At 39.2% G+C, this 24,053-nt stretch overlaps 6 protein-coding genes across 6 annotated transcripts; 2 read left to right on the plus strand and 4 right to left on the minus strand.

Annotated features, from left to right (window-relative positions):
* The first annotated feature begins 1,838 nt into the window (after positions 1 to 1,838).
* Positions 1,839 to 4,288, plus strand: LOC103434488 (uncharacterized). The gene is made up of 2 exons (XM_008372853.4): positions 1,839 to 2,307; positions 3,692 to 4,288. The coding sequence occupies exons 1-2, from the start codon at positions 2,022 to 2,024 to the stop codon at positions 4,072 to 4,074; spliced, it is 669 nt and encodes a 222-aa protein (XP_008371075.2). The 5' UTR covers positions 1,839 to 2,021; the 3' UTR covers positions 4,075 to 4,288.
* A 784-nt stretch (positions 4,289 to 5,072) lies between these two features.
* On the plus strand, positions 5,073 to 6,574 carry LOC139196297 (uncharacterized). The gene is made up of 2 exons (XM_070821989.1): positions 5,073 to 5,226; positions 5,334 to 6,574. The coding sequence occupies exons 1-2, from the start codon at positions 5,073 to 5,075 to the stop codon at positions 6,572 to 6,574; spliced, it is 1,395 nt and encodes a 464-aa protein (XP_070678090.1).
* Positions 6,575 to 6,768: 194 nt separating this feature from the next.
* Positions 6,769 to 8,827, minus strand: LOC103434588 (mitogen-activated protein kinase kinase kinase 18-like). Its single transcript, XM_029103614.2, has one exon. The coding sequence runs from the start codon at positions 8,203 to 8,205 to the stop codon at positions 6,784 to 6,786; it is 1,422 nt and encodes a 473-aa protein (XP_028959447.1). The 5' UTR covers positions 8,206 to 8,827; the 3' UTR covers positions 6,769 to 6,783.
* A 2,645-nt stretch (positions 8,828 to 11,472) lies between these two features.
* LOC103434487 (aspartic proteinase) lies at positions 11,473 to 15,162 on the minus strand. The gene is made up of 13 exons (XM_008372852.4): positions 14,656 to 15,162; positions 14,482 to 14,542; positions 14,284 to 14,378; positions 14,076 to 14,188; positions 13,792 to 13,960; positions 13,626 to 13,665; positions 13,389 to 13,453; positions 12,929 to 13,045; positions 12,764 to 12,828; positions 12,513 to 12,669; positions 12,311 to 12,430; positions 11,900 to 11,988; positions 11,473 to 11,805 (listed from the first exon to the last, which is right to left on the minus strand). Exons 1-13 carry the CDS (start codon positions 15,004 to 15,006, stop codon positions 11,721 to 11,723), a joined length of 1,527 nt encoding a protein of 508 aa, XP_008371074.2. The 5' UTR covers positions 15,007 to 15,162; the 3' UTR covers positions 11,473 to 11,720.
* Positions 15,163 to 17,520: 2,358 nt separating this feature from the next.
* On the minus strand, positions 17,521 to 19,081 carry LOC139195995 (uncharacterized). Its single transcript, XM_070821662.1, has 4 exons — positions 19,032 to 19,081; positions 18,616 to 18,708; positions 17,960 to 18,543; positions 17,521 to 17,723 (listed from the first exon to the last, which is right to left on the minus strand). Exon 3 carries the CDS (start codon positions 18,487 to 18,489, stop codon positions 18,028 to 18,030), a length of 462 nt encoding a protein of 153 aa, XP_070677763.1. The 5' UTR covers positions 18,490 to 18,543; positions 18,616 to 18,708; positions 19,032 to 19,081; the 3' UTR covers positions 17,521 to 17,723; positions 17,960 to 18,027.
* A 1,867-nt stretch (positions 19,082 to 20,948) lies between these two features.
* On the minus strand, positions 20,949 to 24,053 carry LOC103427789 (probable WRKY transcription factor 31). Its single transcript, XM_008365867.4, has 6 exons — positions 23,454 to 24,053; positions 23,247 to 23,351; positions 22,858 to 23,040; positions 22,280 to 22,675; positions 22,010 to 22,123; positions 20,949 to 21,883 (listed from the first exon to the last, which is right to left on the minus strand). The coding sequence occupies exons 1-6, from the start codon at positions 23,805 to 23,807 to the stop codon at positions 21,215 to 21,217; spliced, it is 1,821 nt and encodes a 606-aa protein (XP_008364089.2). The 5' UTR covers positions 23,808 to 24,053; the 3' UTR covers positions 20,949 to 21,214.

Here is a 24,053-nt window from a genome sequence, read left to right on the forward strand (position 1 = left end):
CCAAAAATTATTGTTGTAAAAAACCATCAATTAAGTGATGTCATTTTAGTCATTTTAGTGTTTCCTTGACATAATGTACTTGCCTATACTCTTGGCTACAACTAAATGTATTGGTGAGTTTTGGATTCCTCTAATTCTTTATAAGGACGATCTTTGAATGAAAAATTGCATGAATTAGTGCTTTTAAGACAGTTAAACTAAACAAAAAAGGTAGTGCTATCCACACGGTCATTTTTATTTCTCACACATCCCTCTCAATTCTCAACCGTCGGGTCGATTGAATTGAAGAAATCAATGAACAATATTAACATGAGTGTATGAAAGGTAAAGAAAAAAGTATGTGAATAACACTACCTAACAAAAATTGCGCATCAGTCGTCTTAACGCTCTTCACTAGAATATAACTAAACAATGGTGGAGATAGTCTCAAAGCCCAAAATCAAACTTCAAAAATTTTAGGCCCAAATCCATTCTGTTACTTGGTATTGAGTTCAATATCTTTGTTGTAGGAGAGGAACAGGCATGCAAATGGAATTGCAGCTCATGATTAATTTGGCATCTGCTTTCTGCAGTAGCCATGTTGGCATGTTACCTTCCCCACTCACCACAGCAGCCGTATTTATTTTCCCCAAGTGGCAACTCATTTGTTAATCTGTCACCATGGATTCCTTGAAAAACACACTACTGGCAATCAGCAAAGGCCAAAAGCCAGTTAACCATTTTGGTCGCCAACTGCCGTTAATGATGAACCTGGATTATCACACCAACCAGCTAATGTGTAAACTAAGATATAATATCGAAGTGTTTATAATTTAGTTAGTTAAAAACATTTATTTTGACATCAGAGATTATGAGTTCGGTTCTCCTTCCTTCACCATTGTTGCTTTGCCTCGTTTGTCTTAAAAAAAATGTAGCGATTAGCAATAAGGATGAAATTTATCAAAGCCTGAAACTTTGTATCTCCTCCAAAATTGTCGTTTCGACTTTCAATTTAGTTTTTCGTCTTTATAATCTTAATTTTTGTTAGATAGATCAACTTTTCATCAAATTGGGAGTTACTTTTGACTATTTAAGCAGCACGTTTTAAAGATTAAAAGGTACAAATTTTTCTACTCCCCAATTAATGTAATAATTTTGAATCATGCCAAACTAAATCTTAAAATTTAGAAGCTAAGTAACTAAATTAAAGTCGAAAAGTGTTACGAATGTAGAGGGACACTACCAAAATTTTCCAAGTTAGCAATGTAAAAACAACTTTGTCCAAAAAAAAAGCAAATTAAAGTCAAGAATAAAAGGCATGATGCATCTATGATTCGATGGTTAACCTAACGTGATTTCCATGATGACTCCAACCGTCCAATTGTGGAGAGCAAACGAAGATGATATAGAATAAATTTACTATTTCATCCTATATATAGTAATAATTACAAATGCAAGACCTATATTGTTTTTTAGGAAAACTAATAAAAATGGTTTGAAAACTTTGCGTTTTAACGATAATGGCAAAATAAAGGATAAAGTAAATAGTACCAGAATTAACTCTTTAGTGTAAAAATATGGTTTTTCATTAAAGTGTAGTACCAAAAATTTTTCGTTAAAGTTCCCTTGTTTTTTTAGTCAATCATGTCGTATTATGATTTAAACGCATATTGTGAAGTCTGTTAAAATTTAGATCAAAAATTAAAAATTTTGTCAAATTTTTATTAATTATTTGCACGTGCTAACAATTACTGAAAAATTCTGTTTTAACGTGTACTCTAACAAGTAAGAGAATTAATGAAAAAGGTAAATAGCAACCGACTTTACTACAAGTATTTAAATCTTAATTATTTTATCCCATAAGCTATCTTCTGTGAACCCATCAGCACGGGACTAATAATCCAATTGGCCCTTTTCGAATTCTGTCGCAACAATATTTTCTCCACTTCGTCCTTCTTCTTCTAACCAAACCGACGCTTTCTTTCAAAAGCTTTCAACTTTCACACACTCTGCTTACCCACCAAAACAAAAACACCAGAAAGATGATTCAGCTGCTGTTCGTAGTGATTTTATTAGAAATGGTTATGATACTGGCGTTTCTGTTCAAGACCCCCTTCAGGAAGCTGGTGATTTTGGGGCTGGATCAGATCAAGCGCGGCCGCGGCCCCGTCGTGGTGGCGACGGTGGCGGCGACGGTGTTTGTGGTACTGATGACCAACGTTTACGGCGTAGTTAAGATCAGGGCGAGCCGGATCGACAAAGCTGCTGTTCTTAGTCCCACCGATCAGGTCCTCTTGATCAAGCACCTTCTCGACGCCACTCTCATGGGTAATTTTCAATTTTATGATTTTTTTTTTTTAATTTTTGTTGTGGGTTAATTTCTAGAACTCAATTGCTATCTGGGTAATTCTTGGTTTTTTGTTTTAGACTTCTAGTGACATAATCTCTGATACTTAGATTTTAGTGTGGAATTCTTGAATGTGCAATTTTTTTTTGTTCTTGTTAATGTTTTGTTGTTTTGTGAGTTGTGATTGAAATGTGGTTTCTTTGATTTGGGAATGATATTGGGTGATAAAAGATTGTAACTTTTTGCATTCCTATACTCAAATCACTGTTACATTGATGACACGAACTTGTAAGAGAAAGTAACTTACTAGGTTATCTGGATCTTAATTAGTTGTTTCTGAGAACCTGTTTTCGAGAACTCAAATTCGAGGCATTATGTTGTTATAGTGACCTGATTCTGAGTTCAGTGGTTTTCAGATTAGTTATATGCACAGGCCGTCAAAAATTGTGTATGCTCATTGCTCACAAATAGTTTCATATTCGCCAATACTACCACATAATCGGGTCGAAATATATCACTTAATTTGAATGCTCAATGTTACGGTTGTTGAGGAACATTTTGTAATTCGAGATGTAATTTTCAGAGCTACTGGTGAATTTTGTGTCTTGTTCACCTTGTTGCCGACTATGGTTAATGTCCGGAATGTGCCTACTGCCTACTTACCACCATACAGCCCTTAGAGCAAGAAACTGGGATATTTTTTCGTTTAATTAAGTTGGAGGCTTAATACTAATTTAATCTGTTAAGGAAAATTATAGGTCCTTCTGTCAGGAAATGATATTGATATTGTAGACAGCAATTTGGTGATATCAGCTGCACTATTGTTCGTATAGGTTGTATCAGCATAGAAGTAATTTGTTTGCTGCTAGAGTCCTGGATTCCTTATTCTTTCTTAAGTGCATTTTTCGGTTTTCATTAGGTCATCAGTAGTTAGATATATTAAATAAAACCAGTGAAGAAATATGGGCTTTGTTTGTACAGTAGCTAATGTTCATGGAGTTTGAATTATTTTTTGTTCACTCCTTTTTTATCTCCTTCCCATCCTTTTGATGAGGATGAAATGAGAAGCAACCAATCTGATCATGCCCTACATATTTGATTAATTTTCAAGTGGTTTCTCATGCTCCTTCTCCCCTTTTGACAATATGTGTAGTAGCTTGTGTTTGCTGACAATAAAAGATAATCACCTAGTCGGGTTAGCCTTAATAATGCATGTTGTGATTTGCGTTGTGATTATATTGGTACAATTTCTGTTTACCAGATGTTTATTTCAGCAGGCTGTTTCATGTTTCATGACTTCCTGTTGCTCTCTGATAGTGACAAAATCTTGTTAGTCATCGACTCATTTGTGTCTCCCATTTGCAGGATGCTCCCTATTTCTTGCTCTTATGATAGACAGACTACACCACTACATTAGAGAACTTCGTCTACGCAGAAAGAGTATGGAAGCCCTTAAGAAACAGAACAGAGGATCTGAGGATGGAAAATCTAGCATTTTGGATCAGATGAAAGTTTCGGAGAATGAGATGGCTACGTTGCGGGCTAGACTCAAACAGCTGGAATCAGATATCGAGACAAAGACAAAAGATGTTCATACTGCAGAGTCCAACGTCCTCGCTCTAAGAAAACAATCGGAAGGGTTTCTTCTCGAGTATGACCGCTTACTTGAAGAAAACCAAAAGTTAAAGAATCAGTTGAAGTCATTGGACTGGAGAGTGTCACGTTCAGGTAGCAAGAAAGATTCATAAGGGATTTTGCCCACATTTTGAGATTTTTAATTTGTTATGTAATTCCATTGAACTGTTTTTGTGAGTGTTTTGAGATGGGTTTATTTATTACATTAATTTGTCATATATGCTAATTATGGGGGGAGAGAGAGGGAGAGAGAGAGGCTTACCACTTGGTATGGTTGATGTAACTAAAAGTTGAGTGTTGAAGTAGAATAGATCAATTATTCCGTTTTGTCTTGATAAACTTGGTAGGGCTGTTCAAATCTATCAACGATATTATGTCAAACTTAACCACCTATTATTAGATGTTGAGTTTTATTACAAAAGCACTTAAAACGGTTTTCTGCAAGAAGCAGTAGTTATGTGCTTCTTACAAGGAGCAATAAAGTGGATTTTTTAAGATTCACTTGTTATTTTACTAAAGATTGGTTCTAAAAAAAGTTCATTAAAAGTACTTTCAGTTATTTTAAAAGCATTTTCAAACGAGCTATTTTGTTTTATAATTGATTACACTCAGAAGTAGACGGGTTTATTGTGTGATTTGAATTGAAGAAGAAAATGTCTGGATTCGTTTCGTAGCGATTTCCTTTGCCACGGTTGATTTAACCATTACCCCCTTTGTGTTTTGGCTACTAGTACTGATGATGATCACAAATAAAAAACCGGCTTCGGCTAGGGAAAAGAAAAGGAATGAAAAGTCCAAAAAACCAGCGTTTTAGCTACTAGGAAAAAAAAAAGGGAAACAAATCAAACCAGTCAAGAGCTGGATTAATTCTTGACACACATTCCGGATTCTGCTTGTAAAATCCCTTACTTCCATGGGATTCCAAACCAACTTACCCAAAAGCCTAAGTATCGTAACCATACGCACACACACACACATGTATAAATATACAGGCCCTTTATGTTTATATATATACGCTCTACATGTCTGCACTATTTGTACAAGGAAAGTTAGTGAACCACCAGACCCATCTAACGAGCTTCTTTGTCGAAGCCTTCTGGGGATATCACTCATGGAGCTTTTAACTCTCACTAGCATGTTCGGCTTGAAATTCGCAAAGGGCATGCTCCAGTTTCTCTTCTTCGTGCACTACGTCGCGATGATCCAAACACCTTTCGAGCGCATTGTCAGTTACTACTGCCTGCTCCTCGACTTCATTCTCATCGGTAGTCTTCATTTTTTTTAGGCTGGGTTTTCTCTTTCTTTCATGTTATTTTGCTCTATCTAATTTGTTTTTACTATATATTAACACGTTTGAGTTGCTTATCTACAGGGTTGTTCCTAGTCCTTGATTTCATCTTGCACCGAGTATGCGAGGATGTCAAAAAACTTGATAGACAAACGAAATTGATGGGGGAACTGCGCAACAGATTTGAAGAAAACAATAATCGCTTGCTTGAGGAGAAAGAAAACCAATTGCAATCGTTGAGCACAAAGCTCGACGAAGTTCAATCCGAGCTCGAGACCAAAACAATAGATGTTTCTGATCTAAGAAACGCATTGGGGGTTGCAGAAAACAAACGTCTACACAAGTGGTTGGAATCGGAAGATATGTTTGTCGGGTTTGATCGGTTGCTTGGGGAGAAAGATGACCAATTGCGATCCTTGAGAACAAGGGTCAACAACGCAGAATTGGAGCGCGACATTAAGGCGAAAGACACTAATGTCGCACAAGCTAATGTTCTTGTTCTAAACAAGTTGATCGGACATGTAATTAAGGAGCAGAGTCTTGTCCATGGAGAGAATGAGAGTTTAAAGCAGCAGTTACAGTTGTCGTCAAACGCCAAACTCAAACTTGATCAATTGCTTGAAGAAAACAAGCTTTTGAAAACAAAGCTCATTAGCTTCAGCCAAGTAGAATCTGAACTCGAGACCACAACCGGAAAACTGAATGATGCAGAAGTAAATTTAAGGAATTTAAGCAACGCATTCGGAGAGCTACTTGATGCGCAAGGTATTGCAATCGAGGCAAACCAAAGTTTACAAAAGGAGCTACAATCTTCGGACACAAGGCTCAAACAGCTACAACATGAGCTTGAGACAAAGACAGGAGAGATTTACGCTGCAAAGGACCGCGCGATCGTGCAAGAGAAACAATCCGAAGAGGCTTTCACTGAGTACGACCGTATGCTTGCGTATAAAAAGGACGAACTGGAATCGTTGAAAACAAAGCTCGACCAACTACAATTTGAGCTTAATGGTGCAGAAGACGATGCTAATTTTATGAGGAATCTATTTGGACGATTACTTGATGATCAAGATGAGGTATACGAGAAAAATAGAACATTACAGAGTTGGTTGCAGGCATCATTCACTACACTAAAAAAGCTCGAATACGAAGTTGCAACAAAGACGGAGGATCTTCGTGCCGCAAACGACGAAATTATGGCTGTGAACAAAGATTCGGATTATTTTTTCCAAGAGTATGTTCGATTACTTGACGAGAACAAGATCTTAGACAGAAGACTGAAGTGGGAGGCTGCCAAGCACTCAGAAGGTGGTAGCGACGATTGATAAGGGAGGGATTGCAGACCAATTGAGATTTATTTTTATTTTTATTTTGTTTGAGTGCTAGTTGTATTTTTCACATTCTAATTAGCCAATTTATGTTGTCAAGTCTTCTCTTTTTCTTTCAGCTTGTGCGCCCGCCTTGTATGCATAATCAGACGGCAAGGCGGGTGCCCAAACGCAATCTTCGGATTTTGTCTAAATGCAAAAAAATGTTATGCACCAAGATGGGCAAGCTCAAAAGGCAATAGACTTGTTTGCTGTATTAAAAAATGGTGAGAAAAGGTAAAACAAGAAGCATGCACAAACAACCATAACTTTTTGTTTACAAAATTAAGATTTGAATAAAATACATAACTTTTACAATTAAAGGCCATCCAAGCCTTTCTCTTACTATGCCTAATGCTAAAGCTAGCTGCATCACAAGCCTCCAAACCCAAACCCAAGCAACTACTAGGATCCGTATTTGTATCCGGATTCGTATTTGTTGGCCTGTCGTAAATACTTTTGGTATACTGTGACGAGATATTGGCCTCATTTGGCGGCGATAAGAGGCACAGCGGCACGTGTTTGGACTGCCCGGCGGCGAGAAGCGGAAAAATGGTGTGTGGTTGTGCTACATCTTGTTTGTTGAAGTTGTCACTTCTAACTGTGACCCAATTTTCTTCATCCGAAGCCCAATTGGGAATTTGTCGAGACGACGCCGCAATGCCTTCACCCAACTTTCGGATCCTCTCCTTAGCTGAATAAACCGAACCACTGCTCTCACGGGTCGGATGCCAAATCTGGTCCGATTCAAATTCCTCCTCTTCCCACAAACGACGATCCAACACGGTGGTGGGACTTAGAAGATCATTGGGTGCCTCGACTACAAATCCATGCTCCAGAAGCTCACCCGCCGACCACCTCTCCAGTGGGTCCCCAATCAAACACTTGGCGACAAAGTCCCTGCCTTGCTGCGAGAGAGAGCTTGGTATCTCCGGCGCATCGCCGGAAAACCCGATTCGGTACAGCGCCGATACCGGGTCGCAAACGTCGTTCCACGGCGCCCGCCCGGTGGCCATCTCGATTATTGTGCATCCCAGAGCCCACACGTCGGCGGCTATCCCCTGTTCCTCCCCGCGCGCCACCTCCGGCGCCATGTACAGCGGGGTCCCACCAATCGGCGAATCACAATCAAAATTCACGAGGCGAGCACAACCCAAGTCGGCGAGCTTCACGTTGGCGCCATTTTCCGCGACCAGAATGTTCCGACACTTGACGTCGCAGTGAGCGATTTGATTGGAGTGGAGGTGTTGCAGTCCGAGCAGAATCTGCTTCGCGTAGCAGCTGATCGCGGCCTCGTCCAGGCACCCGCCCTGCCGTCGGATTGCGTCGGAGATTGTGCCACCAGGCGCGTATTCTAAAAATAAATTGTACAAAACGTCGCCGTTCTCAGTTGAGATGTTGTGGCCTTTGTAATGTACAATATGGGGAGAGCTCAACGTAGACAAAATTGCTCGCTCCTTTTGGAGGAATTGGGATTGTGCGAGCTTGGCTGACTTGACTGCGAAAACCTCGCCGGAGACATGTGACTTGGCAATGGAGACCGTGGCGGAGGAGCCGAGGCCGATGGTTCGGCCCCTAGTCCAATCCATTTAATGACGATAACAAAGGATTAGACGAACAGAACTACACAACAGATAGGAGTTACAAGTTTGGTATGTGTTAAAGTTTGTTTTGGTTGGATTGGGATTTGGGAGGTGGAATATATATGAGTGGAGAAGGTGGTGGTGGTGAGTAAAAATGTGAGGAGTAGTCTTGTGGGCGTGGTTTGGTATGCGGGGTTGGCTTTAGCTTGAGGCCTGGTGAGCGAAGCTAATGCCTTTTCAAACACCTTTCTCACTCTTTCGGCTTTTTTCGGACCAAAGGGCGGGCCGCCGTCTTCTCTAATTCATCTGAGGCCTCCACGTGGTAAAAGGAGGGTGCAAACTGTTTTTGGCCGGCGGTTACGTAAGTTTGGCGTTGGGGACGAATGGGATATGGTTAAAGTAAATTCCACGCATTTGGGACTTGCTTACGTAGTCCTTACGCATTGGGGTGCGAATAGAAAATGAATGGAATATTCTTGTTTGGGAGAGAGTTTTTAGTGTGTCCACAACATGAAGTGGTACTTCATGTTTTACTATACAAGTGATCGAGTGGTGAGATATTTGTGTTAAAAAATTAACAACTTCAAAATTAAAACTTATCTCCAGTTATATAATGACACATGATGTACTACTCGTGTTTCAGACATAATGAGAATTTCTCCTTGTTTGGTGGGATGTATGAGGCCTAATTATGTAGAAAATGGATTGACTTGAATACTCTCTAGTACAACTCCCACTAAGCAACAGCGAACTCATTTTTCTCCCGAGTTGGATGCATAATTTGTGCCCATTTTAGTAATAAGTTTGGCAAGTCTAGGATATGGTTTGGTAAGTGTTGAATACATAGGAGGCAGATTGTCTGTCCTCATGTTATAGTGCCTTTCTTATCCCCTCCTATTTGTGCGGTTGCGGTTAAGCCATGTCAACATTTTATATTGATTTTGTTATAGAGATAATAAGACAAAAAACAATAGGAATATAAAATGTTGACGTGGCTTAACCGTGACCGCACAAATATAAGAGGATGAGAATGGCACCATAACAGGAGGACAGACAATCTGCCTCCAAATACATAAATAAATGGTACAACTTTTTTAATTAAATGATAAAAAATGAGTACTTTTCTTGGAGAATTTCTAATACTCAAAAGTATGGGCATGATAATTTGGTGGAAATATTTTGAGCTGATGTAGTATGAATAACAGTTACGAAAAAAACCGCTAAATAATTACATGATAATTTGGTTTAGCGATATTCATTCTTCAGTGAATTGGAAAATGTATTGAGCACAAATATTATAAACAACAGTTGCTAGAGCAGTAAACTAGCGACAAATATTCTAATTCTTGACTTCAAAATCAGGAATTAGGTCGGTAACTAATGGAAGTAGTTGATCCAGTTCTCATTTCTTGCTTCTTTTATATATTCTTAAGCTTCCCAATTCTTTTACTTATCTAGTTCATAGTTAACACATGAATGATATTTATTTCTTAACCCTTAAGTAAAAAAAAAACAAACATATAATAGACAAAGGAAAATGGACTTATGTAGATAAAAGAAGGGGTGTGCTATCCACACACCCCATTTTACTTCTCACACACCTCTTGATGATTTCTGTCCGTTGATCTTCTTCAATTCATCCGATCCGACGGCCGAAAATTAAAAAGGTGTGTGAGAAGTAAAATGGGGTGTGTGGATATCACACCCTAAAAGAAAAGGGTATAGTTGAGATGTAAAAGGCAATTAAAAGGATTTTTTGTGTTGCAGTGGGAAAGTGAGTGCATATTGTGCAAAGGAGCATAGGAAAGGAGGTGGACAGTAGGGATGACCAATAATTTAGTTGTAAAAGCCGCCAAACCAAAACCCCAACTCATATTCTTACATGCATCCTCTCAGTTTCTTCGTCTCCGCACGAACCAAACCAAACACCGAACGATTTCACCAACCAGCTTGGTCTGGTCAGGTGGGTCCGGTAGAAACCTAGAATTAATAAGTGAGTTGAAAACTTGCAACCGTAGATGGTTTGCAGCTCACAACGTTGTAACGTAACCTTTGGCCTTTCTTTGCTTTGCGTGCGCAAAATATATGGTGTCAATGTGCATGCACGAAAATGAATCATGATTGATGAGTGTGTTTGTTCGGTATCGTACCTTGTGATTTATGTCGCTTCCAAGCAACCCTATCATATTATTGTTCACATGCATGCATGCCACCTATCCCTTCTTTCTTTCTGTTTTTCTTTGCCCTCCTCCTCGTCCTCCACCTCCCTTTTATTTGTCAGCTTTTGGCAAAGCTTTTTAGCCCCACCTTTGTGCTTCGTGAATCATGCGTGACAAAACGTTTCCTGAACTTGTGCGGCACACCTACTGTAAAAGACATCATTCCTTCTTTAGTTTAGGCTCCTTTTAGATAAGGTAACGGTAGAGAGATGAAAATTATAGACAAAATTTTGAAAACTAAAGGAGATTGATTTATTACGTAAGTGGCTTATTACGCGTTGATAAATGTGTTTATTCCTATTGATGATACATCATTTAGTTTATAAATTTTATCTCCTAATTTAGTCTCTCTAGCATTACCTTTTTATATATGATTAGGTTCAGTTTTTCTAGATTACAAACACCTATTAAGTACAAACACTTTTAAATAACATGTCGGTTGTTCAAAGTCAGACGCTCCATTCTCTATCACTTTACAGTTTAACCTTAATTTCCTGTCCATATTATAAAACTTTATACTAAAAACATGAGGTGATTAAAGTGGAGCTACACAAGCTCATTGGGCCAATATATATATCACTCAATGAGCTGTGAGATGATGAATGAATTTCATCATGCGAATAACTTGGCCTCAAAGCCAATGGAATGGAACCATATCAAGGATCATACACCAATTCACGTCAACACAAACTTTTGCGTAACGTCTAAGTTTGTTCTATCCCATTACAACCTAATATTCATCCCAAGTACAATATGTGGGGGAGAATGTCTTGAGTTCGGCTACTCTACGGGGCAGCACTTGGTGAGACCTACATGCTGAGCTCCCACCAAGAGTAGATTGTTGCCTCATAGGCTCCACACAAGTTTCTCCAAATTGGGTCCTCCACGCTCTTTTATTTTTCAAACAAATCGTTGCCTTCACTCAGCTATCGACCAAAACCAACCTATATGCGTCAGTAATGTAAAGTTTTATCATGAGCAAATTTCATATGGTTGAAGAAAATATGGAGATTAATGCTTCTACTTAACAGCTGAAGCCCGTAATTTTGAGATATTACTAGAAAACATTGCACAATTTACTACATGCTCTCAAACTTATAACATATGATACCAGATTACAAACAGTTGTATTTACAAACACTAGGTTTACGCCGACGCCAACAAACACCACAACTAATTGCAATTTGCAAGTTTTAACCACTGGATCCCTTTACATACAGAGGTACATATATGAAAAGTAAACAAAGATGAGCATATGCATCAAATAATATCAAGAAGAGGGGTCGGTCCCAAGGCCGTTCTTTATGCAGCATCTGCAAATCCGACTCTCATCTTGCCATAATCGAACACGGTGTGGTAACGACCCATGAATATATCTCCCAAGATCCTGCATTGCACCACCGCAAAGTGAGAATCAAAGCAGGTTTTATCGTATATAAAGCTCGACAAACGAGTTCAAGTGTTGACTAATGTGATAATACCAGAGAGGTCCGCGGGGACGAGGGATATCCAGGCTAGTGAATCCACTTATGCACTGAGCTTGAGCACCCTCGCCGACCTTAAGTATGTACTGCTCAAACCAACGGAGAAATTAGCAGAAGCGCAAAGGTAGCTTGCACTACAACTTTAGTCATGCAAATTTATTCACACCAAAATTCGCCTTAAACCACAGGAAAAGTGTACCAGTATTGTCATGAAAACGCACATTAAACTATTCGTCGAGAAACTATGGGTAAATAGAACCCAAACACTAATTTTTCTAGTGTACTAAAAGAGAACATTAGATTCCTCATTCGCTGATCTTAAACAAAGGGAACCAGATAGCATTACATAGATGGTCTTAAGAGATATACAAGCATGTAGCTAAAGGATAAATTGGGATGTTGTCGTACCTCATCTGAAGTGAGCTTAAAAGCCCTACCGCCAATGGTGAAGGAGACGGGAGGCATGGAAGAAAGCTTTCCACAGTCGACAGTAGATTGTCCCAATGTGTCTGGCATTTTTTCACAAAGCTGCGGAGTTATAACATCGTGGAGTCAGAAAGAGAAGTGATGCGGGTTACAAATATAATCAAGTTTTGTGAAATTTCTGCACCTCATTGACGTAGTTCAAAATACGATCTTGCGTAATATTCTTCTTAAGCTCGTTTTGCATCCAGACAACTGCCATTTCACACGCAGAGCATGAAGCATCATGAAGAATGCCAGAAGATTTGCCGTTTTTCTCATCCACCACGCTCTCAATGCCCATGCTGAACAAGCACAACAGTAAAACAATAAACTATTACCTAATGAAGGCAAGCCCAAGAACAATAAGAGCAATAAAAGGACATCTTTTGAGCTGACCTTACACTACGAGTTCCGTCAAAGGTGCACACTCCAATTTGAGAACAAACCTTCTTTGGTTGGACCTGTTGGAGAAAGTACGCAAACCAAATGAATTACAATCGTCTCCACTCGTGTGCACAAGAAACAAAGTGCAAACTGGAATAACATAAATCTTGAATTTACCTCATGAGCTACGAGTAAATCAAGAATGGTTCGCCCATACTGGTTAACAACCGCCTTGCATTCCTGGCTAACAACACCGCTGGCTCCAATGGCTTGATTTATCTTCGTAATTGAAGTCTTTGTATATACGTATAGAGAAATTTATCGATAGGGAGATTGTCATTACTAATGCAGCTTTGTAAAACTATGCAAAAAACAAACGGACGCAACGCAAACAGAAGCTGGAAGAACATAACGAGCACAAGTACTTCATTCAATCTATATACACGAAAAAAGGTCAGTAACGTGCTCATATTTCTCTCTTTCTGCTTCAATCAGAACATTCATCATGCGAAGTTAAAAAGTGAACCTGACCTAGCTAATCCAACAACCTAGATAAAATTATTTACACAAAACATGCACCAATCAAAGGATTAATCAATAAAAAAACAAAGTAACAACTAAAATTTGGATTACATACCGATGGACCTGTCAAAAGAGAAGTTCCAGAGTCTGCAATTGCGAAACAGCCACCAGCACAAAATCCTGAACAGCAGAATAGTTAAGTCAGAACAACGGGGGCAATATATACGACATTCGTATCATTGTCCCCCATCCTGTGAAAAATACATACACAGGGGCGGGCGCTTTACTCTATTTCTATGTCATTTTATTGAACTACAATGCTTTAGGCATCAAGAGCCAAGAGGATACATACCAGTTGGTTTACCACCAATAAGAACATCACCCATGTTGAACTGCCAGGGAGAGATGCAAGTAAGAAAAGAGGGAAAAAGAAAGGTGAAATATTAGAAGGGCAAAAATGAAAAGAAAAGAAAGCATCAGACACTCTCACATTGGACCTGATTGTTTTCACTACCAACCTGCCAATAGCCTTTCCTCGTTACTGGAACATATGTGTGCTTGCCCTTAAAGTGTTTCGGATCAACTCCGCCAAACACAATTTCACCACCTGCTTCATCTTGTGCGTTGCGATTGAGCCAAAAGGAAAACACCGGTTCCTTGATAAGACCTCGCTCAACCATGTTGTACCTGGAAGATATTCATGTGTTCCATATCAAGCAATGAATGCTGAAATTATTCATTTAATTATTTCTGGAAAAAAAAAATGATCGGTGAGGATCAACGATGCAAATGCGTATTATACCACACTGGGACAGAACCTCCAACCGAAATCTCTTGAAACCCAAGTCCCAATAAGCCATCAAACTTGGCGGTCACGAATGTGAGACCGGGTTCACTAGTTGCTTCGATGAAATCCTGATGATGTAGATGTACCACCAATAACAAGTACAGTTAAACCGAAACACTAGACTGGGAGACGGAAAAGGAGGGGGGCTCAGAAATATGATTACCTGGTTCTTAACAACGATGTCCCCGACTTTAACATTGTCATTGCTGAAGAAGCCTGAAATAGCTCCGCTACCATATTGGATGGAAGCAGAAGTCCCTGCACAGCAGTAGACATATATTACACACCATACAGCCAACGCAACCAAATTGCAGCATTCACACGATTCAGAAACAATTACTGAAAAGCATGGAAAACAAACCGTTGTTCTTGTATGTTCTCGATTGGCCCGAGTTGTACTTGGCATGGAAGAAGCATGCAAGCTGCATCCAAATGCAACAAAACCATGGTCATGTTGTCTCAGACCAAGCTTTCTAAGCATCCAAAAAGTTCCAATTTTTCAAAATTACAGCAAAGTGTAAATGTTCAAGCTCACCGAGACATAACACTTGGACGATGGAACCCACAAGTTCGAGCTTCCAGTGTCAAAAATGACAGTGAAGGGTTGAGGGGGGGTGCCAATGGCAATCTCACCATAGTACTGAGCATCCATGTAGTTCTTTAACGAAACAATGTCGACATCCCCGGACTCGGGTTCTCCGAGATTCGAAGGGAGACGATACTTTCTCAATCCATTCTTGGATTCTAGCTGCGCAGCAACCCAGTCGTTCGAATCCAGTTTCACCTTTTTCAGTCCAATCCTGGACAACCCATCATTGGGTGCAGAGGATACAAGAGAAAACAACAGGCTTGTAAGGAACAGAAGTGCTTTGAAGCTGGTTCCCATGTTGCCTATAGCTCCAAAACGCAGAATCACAGAACCAAATTAAAACTTTCAAACATATACAATTAAGAAATTAAAATTAGATAAAACTCAGCGATTAAATTGTTTGCAGGAGGAAGAGAAAGCCAGTGGAAAGTTGGTGTGAAGAAACTCAAAGGAACAGAGTGGCTTTTAAAACAGAGGACCTTCTTCTGCCCTGTCACTCTTTGCGTTTACTGTGGGGCCCAGCTCAGCCCTTACCTATATTCCGTATGGAAAGAGATCCGGTGAGGATCCCTTCCACCTGAACCTCCTGACCAACAAATTTGGATTCTTAAAATTTGATCAAATTCAAATTTATTGGTCAGAGGCTCAGGTGAAAGGGATCCGGGATCCCTTTCCATTCTGTATGGTATCTAAAAGGTAGGCCCCTACTGATTCTTTTGATGTGAGCCGTCTGATCTTTGGGATTTAAACGGTCAATATTGTGTGGAGGCATGATGGTCTCGTTCGAGGAGGGAGTTTTACAAAAATGGACGGTGATTATGGAGTTAAGAGAAAGATCAGACGGCGTGGATGATGTGGGTAGATGACGACGGGTTTAGATAGTGCGAGTAAAACGACGTGGAAATGTAGAATTGGAAGTTGCAACTGAACGCTCACGTGTAATATAAACCTCCTGGTTGCCTTACCACGCGACGCCTCCGTATTTGGGGAGAGATTTTAGTGTTCTCAGGGAGCACGGATGCTTACGTTATATGTTATTGTACAATGAGAGAAATGCTTAAGATATAAATTTTCATCTTGTTTTATAATAATATATGATATATTATCCAGTGTTCTGAACATTAAAATCTTTCGTATTTGGGGCCCACCGTGAGCTTGGGGTGTAGTTTGCACATGAATTTTGTGTGACGATGTTCACGTTTTCCTTACACTAAATCAACTAAAATTTTACAATCAAATGCAGTTATGCACGTTTTGTTTGGATATGGAAACGAATTATGGATATACAACTGATGATACGTGGATATCATTATAACTAATAAAAAGTAAAGTACTGAAGTATGATATCATTGGTTATTAATTAGGGAATATTTTTACTCACTACCCTCAAGTAATGGTGATGCTCTCACCATTCTATCTAGCACCGTTAAATGAATTTAAATTTCGAAACTTGTGTAGTGGATCGACACAGGTCTCAAAATACACAAATTAATTAGGATGATTCCTGCAAGCAAAGAGAATAGTCCTCTTAAAGGCAAAATAAATGATGCAAAGACAGCCTAACCATTAGGCCATAGGTTATTGCTGAGTGCAGGAAAGAGAATAGTCCTCTCTAAGGCAAGCAAACATTGTGCCCATCACTCTCACAATATGCAATGCTTAAAGTGGAAAGTTGGAAATTAAAAGAAGATTACTTGGAGGTCAAGTTTAATGAAGAACCGTCATATGCCCTTTTTCGGATGCAATGAGTCCTATTTTTCTTGAAGCCCATTATTTGGTTGGCCTCAACAAGCTTAGGCCCTACACATCATTCGGAAATAGAATGGGGACCAATCCATACAATTCTATGGACATGGTTCATAATTGGTTACAATTATTCATGTCCAAAAGACAATTTGAATTGTTTTCTGCAGAAGTACCAGTACTTATTTCATTAAGTATTTTAAATGTTTTCGCAAGATTTAATTGCATTTTAACTAAAGATTGGTTCTAAAAGTATTTTTAATGAAAATGTTTTCATGTTATTTTAAAAACACTTACAAACTAGCTTTAGTGCTTATTAATTTTCTCACAAATACAATTAACAAATAACAATGTACATGCAATATTTTTTCACCTTTGCTTCAATCAAGTATGGAATTAGAGCTCGAATGGGGAATTTGATGTATTTCTGGTCAGTAATGGAAACAATCGTCCATACCGTCGCAATAGAGGAAACAAAATTCTTCGAATAGGCACCTTTCTTGCATAGCATTTCTTTTTATTTTATATAGTAGATGTTAAATTTTGCAGTTCATTCTTTATTCCTACAAAGCTGCCTAAAGGAACTAATTAATTTGCAAAATGTTTTACTTCTATCATTATTTAAAATGTGTGGAAAAAATAAAAAAAAATATTAAGTGTGAAACCAAAAGGTTCAAAGATCCCAAAATATGAGTCAGCACGTACCTTTCGATGGAAATTGAAGGGAATATGTAAAATATTCAAAATTGTTATTTTCTTCAAATTATTAACGTTTTTTTACTAAGATTATCTTCGATGAATTCCAAAAATAGGTGCTGTACATGGTTAATTTCAAAACCCTATTCAATCAATCAGTCGTACAGATCGAAACTGCACGTTCGCGTATCAATAGGAGGCAGATTGTCTGCCCTCCTCCCATTACCATTAGGGCTGGGTTCGGTTTGAAACGGTTCGGTTTTTTGCTAAAACCGAAACCGAACCGAAATTTCAGTTCGGTTCGGTTCAATTTTTTTTTGGTTTTTTTCGGTTCGATTTTTTTTCGGTTCGGTTTCGGTCCGGTTCGGTTATTTTTTTTATAAAATGTAAACTTTCATTAAACTTGCATACATATCAAAAGCCCACAACTAAACACAAACAAAAAAATGGGCCAGCACAACAACCCAACCCAAGGGTTGAGCCCGAAAAAGAAAGAAAAAAACTGAAAGCCTAGCTGCCTAGCTGCTTAGTTCCCTTGCTGCCTTCGAATCACGATTTCCTGCCTTTGACGACCCCTGAGCACAAACAAACATAATTTTCCTTCAGCTTATGAATTAACAATCACAAATTTTGCACCTTTATGACAATAAAAACATTATTTCCAGTGTTCAAACAGACTGAAACATATAATAGAACCAACCAACAAAGCATGTAGGTCCACATGAGAGATTCATAAAGTAAATGATAAAACTAAAAACATGGGATGGGCATACCAAAATAAATTTTTATTGGGTGCTGAAAGGAAACTTACTGAAGTCCTCTGCTAATTTAGACCACCATTTGCCTCAATGTATATATAACCATTTGACTCAGCCAAACCTACAACGCCGGAACAAAACCAAGGTCATTCTTGGTAACAATATAATTGTAGATGTTGATTGCTTCGGCCTTGCACATGTCCTTGGCCCCTTGCCCCATGTTTGCTATCACTGCAATTTGAGTTGCGTCTCCGGTTCCTGCACTTCCACATTGTTGACAAAGGTATGCTAAGATACAGACTAGATGGGCACAATTCTTCGTTTGTAGATTACCGAACATTTGACTGTCAAACAGTCTTGCATACTGGAACGTCCGTCTCTTTTTGTCTTCTTCCTCCGACCCTATATATGATTCAATTATAATTCTTAGCTCGTCAAGAATACTCTTTTTATGCATGGATGTATGTAAGGCTTTCATCAAATTAGTCGGTTGACACTGAAGACCTGTTACAGCTCTGTAGAACAAATCGACAACGTGCATTCCAGTGTATGCAAGATGCCCTGCAAAGAGCATTGTAACCATCCCTCGACCCTCTTCAAGGTCTCCTATGGAGTACAGAATGGATCCCAGGGTGTCCTTGAACAAGCGAGTTTCGAAAAAATAAATGTAGATCTTTTTAATACAAAACCAGGAAAGCAAATGAAATACCTCAGCCCTAGTGTCGGTATCTGCAAGCCGTTGCTTTATGTCTCTTGCTATCGAAAAGAAAACTTGCTCCACATTAAGATTCGTCTTTGCACTCTGCGTTACACAATATCTTCAGTAAGCGGAAACACTTATTATTCAACTAGTTTCCGATAGAGTTGGGGGCTGCGGTAGACGGAGCCGGGGGCGAGACGACGTGAGATGACGGGAACGACCTCGAAAGAGGCACGCAGCAGAGATCGAATCAGTAATCCAAATAACAATTGAAACAAATATCCAAATACACAAATCCAAAAACCAAATGCAAAAAAGGGATTATAATTGTCAGATCCAAACAAAAATCAATAAATCATCGAAATCAAAAGCCAAAAAATAAAAGGAAAAACAAGGTTCATTGAAGGGAGAGAAGATGAAATTACCCTGCTTGTGACCGGCGCCTTTCTCGACGAGTCGACGGTATGGCACTGATCGCACTTGGTCTTGAAGATTTTCTCACAGAGAGTGATTGAAGTTGAAGACCGAGAGAGAGGGTTACTGGGTTAAAGGGTGTTGCGGCGGCTGTGGCTGCCTAGGGTTAAAGAATTTAACACGAGAGAGAGAAGAGAAGAATGAAAAAAGATAAAAGGTGTGGCTGCTGTGGCTGGCTAGGGTTAAAAGGGTATTGTAGATTTCTCAAAAAAAAAAAAAAAAAATTCTCTGAAATCCTGAAGGCATGAGGGTTCGAACCCATGCCCTGCAGTTTGAAAAGGATCACAGAAACCAACTTGGCAACAGGTTATGTTTTGTTATGATTGTATGACTAAACGATTTATAATATTGAAAAAAAAAAATTAAATATTTATATCGGTTCGGTTTCCGAACCTCAAAAACCGAAACCGAACTGACTAGATTCGGTTCGGTTCGGTTTGACAGTTTAGGTTCGGTTTTTTTTCGGTTCGATTTTTTTTCGGCCTCGGTCCGGTTTGGTTTTCGGTTTTTTTCGGTTTTCGGTTTTTTGAACCCACCCCTAATTACCATGCCTTTCCCATCCCTTTCTACATTGTGCGGTCACGGTTAAATCACGTTAACATGTCTTATTATCTCTATAAAAAAATCAATATAAAATGTTGACGTGGCTTAACCGTGACCGCACAACTAGGAGGAGATAAGAAGGACATGGTAAGAGGAGGGCAAACAATCTGCCTCCATGTCAATATCCATAAAATAAAAATCAATATTTCTCAGTTATCCTTTTTCAATATGATAACTCTCAATGAATTACAACCACCACATATAAGTAGGCTTGGCAAACATGTTATGTTGTTGTTGTGGCAAATTCGTTTCTTTAATGAGTTCTTATATGGTGACCTATAGTGACTAAATTCGTTAACAGCTCGTATCATTTTATGTTGAGTTAAAAATTTATTTAAGAGATGACCATGCCTAAGTCTTAGATTTGAAAAACGATATTGTATCGGATTCTTAATAAATGATCATATAATATTAATAAGTTCTTAACAGTTAATTCGGTAACAATCTGATTTATTAACAAATTAACTCAAAATCTTTTATTTTTACATCGTTTTGTGTTGAGTTAACGAATTGTGAGAAAATTTATCAGATCAACCTATAAATGTGAAAATAACATCGAACTATCTTTCAATAATACGAGTCAAGGTGTTTTTGGCCACATGCATCCACGTGAGGATCATAAAAGACATGCACACCTATCCACCACCATGAACATGGCAACGAAGACGAAGGCCATGGATCCAGAGAGTCCATGTAGAGTAGAAGATCCTTCGTACGGTGGATGAGGTACGGTTGCCGCCCACAATGCTCCACGTTTTGCTATTTTCTTGTGATTTTATCAACTTGATTGATTGGTATTTGGATTCAAAATTCAATGGCAGTGACGTGATGTCAAACAAAGTGTACAAAAAGTCAACAACGTACCCAATTGGAAATTAGCAGCCCACAATCCACGAAACCTACTCGACACTTCAAAGTTGTCTTCTTCTTTACTTTTGTATGAATTTGACCTCATTTTTTCCCTAACTTATTCAAACACACACGTAGTTGCCTGGAAGTCTCTTCAAAGTCCAGGGTTTTTATTTTACGTGTCAAATAAAGATGGCCGATTTCGTTGACTGCAACCACACCCTCACACGTACAAGAATTTTCCACGTTTCCTCTCTCTCTCTCTCTCATCTTCTTCGAGTTTTTTTCTTAGGGTTTCCTTGTAAACAACAGTTTCTTCTGTCTTTGCTATGGTCAATGGTGTCTTAATTGAACATAATCATCATGGATTAGATTAGGAGTAAATTAACTAAATAATATATAGAAGATGAAACATGTAGTAGTGCATGTACTTGTCATTGATTGGAATAGTAAATACATAATCTAAGCTAAATCTTTTTCCTTCTGTGTATTTACTGAAAAATTTGAATCAAATTATTTAAAATAAAACCTGAAAGAAAAAGAAAGAATGAAGTTGGGATCCATCTACCGATTCTAAACCCTCCCCAAAAGACAGCAAAAGGTATTGACAAGTTACCAACATTTTCTAAACCCAAAGGACAAAATTAACAAAAAAAAAAGTAATAGACGCCCACATTTCTAATTAATTTCCCGGGAAGCTGCTAATGTTCTTGTTGCTGTTGGCTCCGGTGCTGTTGTTGGACGTGGTAGAGGCGCTGTTGTTGTTGTTGCTCGGATGAGCTCCTCCACCAATGATGGAGGTGATAGCGGCCGCGAGAGCAGCAGTAAAGCTCGGATCAGCCGTGATGGCACTCACTGTGTCAGCAAACGAGGAAGACTGAGTTTGCTGCATTTGTTGTTGTTGTGAACTAGTAGACCCCATTAAATCCTGGGATAATTGAAGTCCTGAAAACTTAGACTGGTTGTAGAGGGCCTGCCCAAAACCTTGAGGCAGTTGTTGTGAAGCTGCCCCAAAACTCTGGGGTTGCCCTGGGAAATTAGGGATTTGAAATGGGGTGTTTGGTCTTTGGAATTGTAATGGAGATGTGGTGAGGTCCAATGTGACAGTTGGGAATGGAGCTGAGGCTGAAATTGTGGCAACACTCGATGAGCAAGGAAGAATTGCTCTGGCTAGCAAATTATTAGGGTTCATATTCATCCCGTCCGCACTTGCCATGGACCCCGAAAGCAGCATGCTGGCGGCTGCCGTGGTGGTGGATGCCATGGCCATTGCAGCGGGTGGCAGTGGGTGGTTATGGTTGCCTTCATATGTTGTGATCAGTATGGTTCTGTCCTCAGCACAACGTTGTACCTATCAAAATAGTAACACAAACATATTAGTACTTTCATAAGTAATGTTATCGACATGTTTTTAACAATACTAAAACGATAGAGAACGAACGTTCTGCACAGAAAATTTCTGCAAATGTATACGTACTTGTTTGCGAACAGGACAGCCTACAGCCATTGTGCACCTATAATATGCACGAGGACATGGGTTTCCTTTTGCCATCTTCTGTCCATACTTTCTCCATTGACATCCATCAGTAATCTGTAATTAATCAAAATTTAATGTTTTGTGAAACTTGAGAGACTTATAATCGAGTTATTATACTACTTCGTTCATTATTTATTTAATTCAGCATGATCGCAAGAGGACTATTTTGAAGTGTTACTAATTAAATTGAATTGAATTAGATTAATTTACCATAGGGGCTTCTGATCTGGCTCGGACGGAGACGCGGGCTTTCCTCATGGTTGCCTCGGTTGATTGATCAATTGGCTTAGGAGCCGCAGAATTGTTGAGCTTGGGGACCTTGTTGGGCACCCATCCTTGTGATTGAGATTCAGGACTCTCATCCCCGCCAACTCTTTTCCCGTCACGGAAATTATTAGAGTTTGGCGGATCCAACGGACCAATCTGATCGTTTTTCGCAACTTCATTGATGTTTTGGGGTGGTGAAGCTGATCCGGTTCTTGCTTCCGATGAAGAATTGGAAACTTGGTCATCAGTCGTCTCGGCTGTGGCTCTCGGACCCAAATTCAGAAATTGTCTTGGCACCAATCCTTGCTTCTTTTCTTGATCAGACTTTGCTTCAGCATTCTGATAAATAATTAGACCAAAGATAAATAATTAGACCAAAAAAGAGTCAATATATTTCAAAATTCTAGAGACGTGAGTTCGATTAGTTGGCTAGGCAATTTATCTTTCTGTAAATTAGGGTAATTTAAAATATCGTAATCTTAAAAAGATGATTGCGATGATTACGGAAATAAATGAATTACCTGATCATGATCTAATTGTGATCTCTTATCAGCTGGAGCTGCAGTAGTGTGATTTTGTCGTTGTACAACTGCAGCAAGATGCATCTGCAGTGCACTGTAGTTGTTGGTCACTTGACCAAGCATTTCTTTCAGCCTCTGGTTTTCAGCATTCATACGTTGCACCTCCACTTGCAACTGTGCCAGCTGATCATCATAATCAACCCCCACCACAGAATAAACCATTAGTCTAAAAATAGAAAATTCAACTTTAATCTAAAAATAAGAAATTCAGATAATTTATTTCCTCAGAGAAAAAATAGTAATATTTCAAGTCAATTACGTATATGTTATATTTTTTTAGATGATAATACTTGAATAACTCGAAATATCGTGTAATTCAAAAGTCTTACCTCATGATTCTTTGCTCTTTTGTTAACCCCATGATCAGAAGAAATCCCATCGTCAACCATCGACTGATCACTTCCGGTGTTCGCAGTAACAAGCTGCAATCCAGTCTACATATTTTTTACATCCAAAACAGAAAAATAATTAAGTACCACTAACAATAAATCGCCAAAAAATCCAGAAAAATAATACATAAAAGGGGAAATGCTTACATTAACATCCAAACCAGTCCAATTCTCCTTCTTGACACTGACTGCACCATTGGATTTCGAATCCTGATGATGGTCATCAGTACTATTGGTATTGAGCTTGTTCTTACGATCGGAAAAGAAGTCCACCTCATCCACAACCATCCGGTTGTTGTCATTGGACGGCTGTGATGCATCCTGCTCTTCCCGGCGGCCAAGTTTGACGGGGAATTCCATTCCCTGGAACATCCTTTCCCCACCAAAAAAACTGCTTCTCTTGTTGTTGTGGTGGTCGAGCTTAACCGCGGCGGTGGGCGGCTTGTTGAGGAGGTAGCCGAAGGAGTCAGAATCAAGAGTGAGCCCCCATCCTTTGTCCATAAAATTTAATTAATCTTTTGACGATACGAACAAGTGGTAATCAAGAGAGAGATGAAGAGGAGATTAAGAAGATGAAGGAGCAGGGTTTTAAGAGAGAGAGAGAGAGAGGAGAGAGAGAGAGGGAGGGAGAGATGAGGGGTATGTGTGGGTGGTGAAGTCTTTGAAGTCTTTTACCGGTGTAACGTGATCGCCTATAAAAAGGGTATGGACGTGGACCAAACTTAAAACAACTAGATTGGATTTGTG

The sequence above is a fragment of the Malus domestica genome, chromosome 05 (assembly GCF_042453785.1).
Source record: "Malus domestica chromosome 05, GDT2T_hap1".
Classification (NCBI taxonomy): domain Eukaryota; kingdom Viridiplantae; phylum Streptophyta; class Magnoliopsida; order Rosales; family Rosaceae; genus Malus; species Malus domestica.

Excerpts from the sequence above, each read along its gene's own strand:
- LOC103434487 (XM_008372852.4), bottom strand. The coding sequence starts at position 15,006 with ATGGGAACCAGCTTCAAAGCACTTCTGTTCCTTACAAGCCTGTTGTTT. Across the intron at positions 13,961-14,075 it reads GGAGGTTCTGTCCCAGTGTG|GTACAACATGGTTGAGCGAG; the intron begins GTATAATACGCA and ends AATATCTTCCAG. Across the intron at positions 12,670-12,763 it reads GACGGAACTCGTAGTGTAAG|CATGGGCATTGAGAGCGTGG; the intron begins GTCAGCTCAAAA and ends GTGCTTGTTCAG.
- LOC139195995 (XM_070821662.1), bottom strand. The coding sequence starts at position 18,489 with ATGGTTACAATGCTCTTTGCAGGGCATCTTGCATACACTGGAATGCAC.
- LOC103434488 (XM_008372853.4), top strand. The coding sequence starts at position 2,022 with ATGATTCAGCTGCTGTTCGTAGTGATTTTATTAGAAATGGTTATGATA. Across the intron at positions 2,308-3,691 it reads TCTCGACGCCACTCTCATGG|GATGCTCCCTATTTCTTGCT; the intron begins GTAATTTTCAAT and ends TCCCATTTGCAG.
- LOC103427789 (XM_008365867.4), bottom strand. The coding sequence starts at position 23,807 with ATGGACAAAGGATGGGGGCTCACTCTTGATTCTGACTCCTTCGGCTAC. Across the intron at positions 23,041-23,246 it reads AAAGAGCAAAGAATCATGAG|CTGGCACAGTTGCAAGTGGA; the intron begins GTAAGACTTTTG and ends TATGATGATCAG. Across the intron at positions 22,676-22,857 it reads CACAATTAGATCATGATCAG|AATGCTGAAGCAAAGTCTGA; the intron begins GTAATTCATTTA and ends ATTATTTATCAG.
- LOC103434588 (XM_029103614.2), bottom strand. The coding sequence starts at position 8,205 with ATGGATTGGACTAGGGGCCGAACCATCGGCCTCGGCTCCTCCGCCACG.
- LOC139196297 (XM_070821989.1), top strand. The coding sequence starts at position 5,073 with ATGGAGCTTTTAACTCTCACTAGCATGTTCGGCTTGAAATTCGCAAAG. Across the intron at positions 5,227-5,333 it reads CCTCGACTTCATTCTCATCG|GGTTGTTCCTAGTCCTTGAT; the intron begins GTAGTCTTCATT and ends GCTTATCTACAG.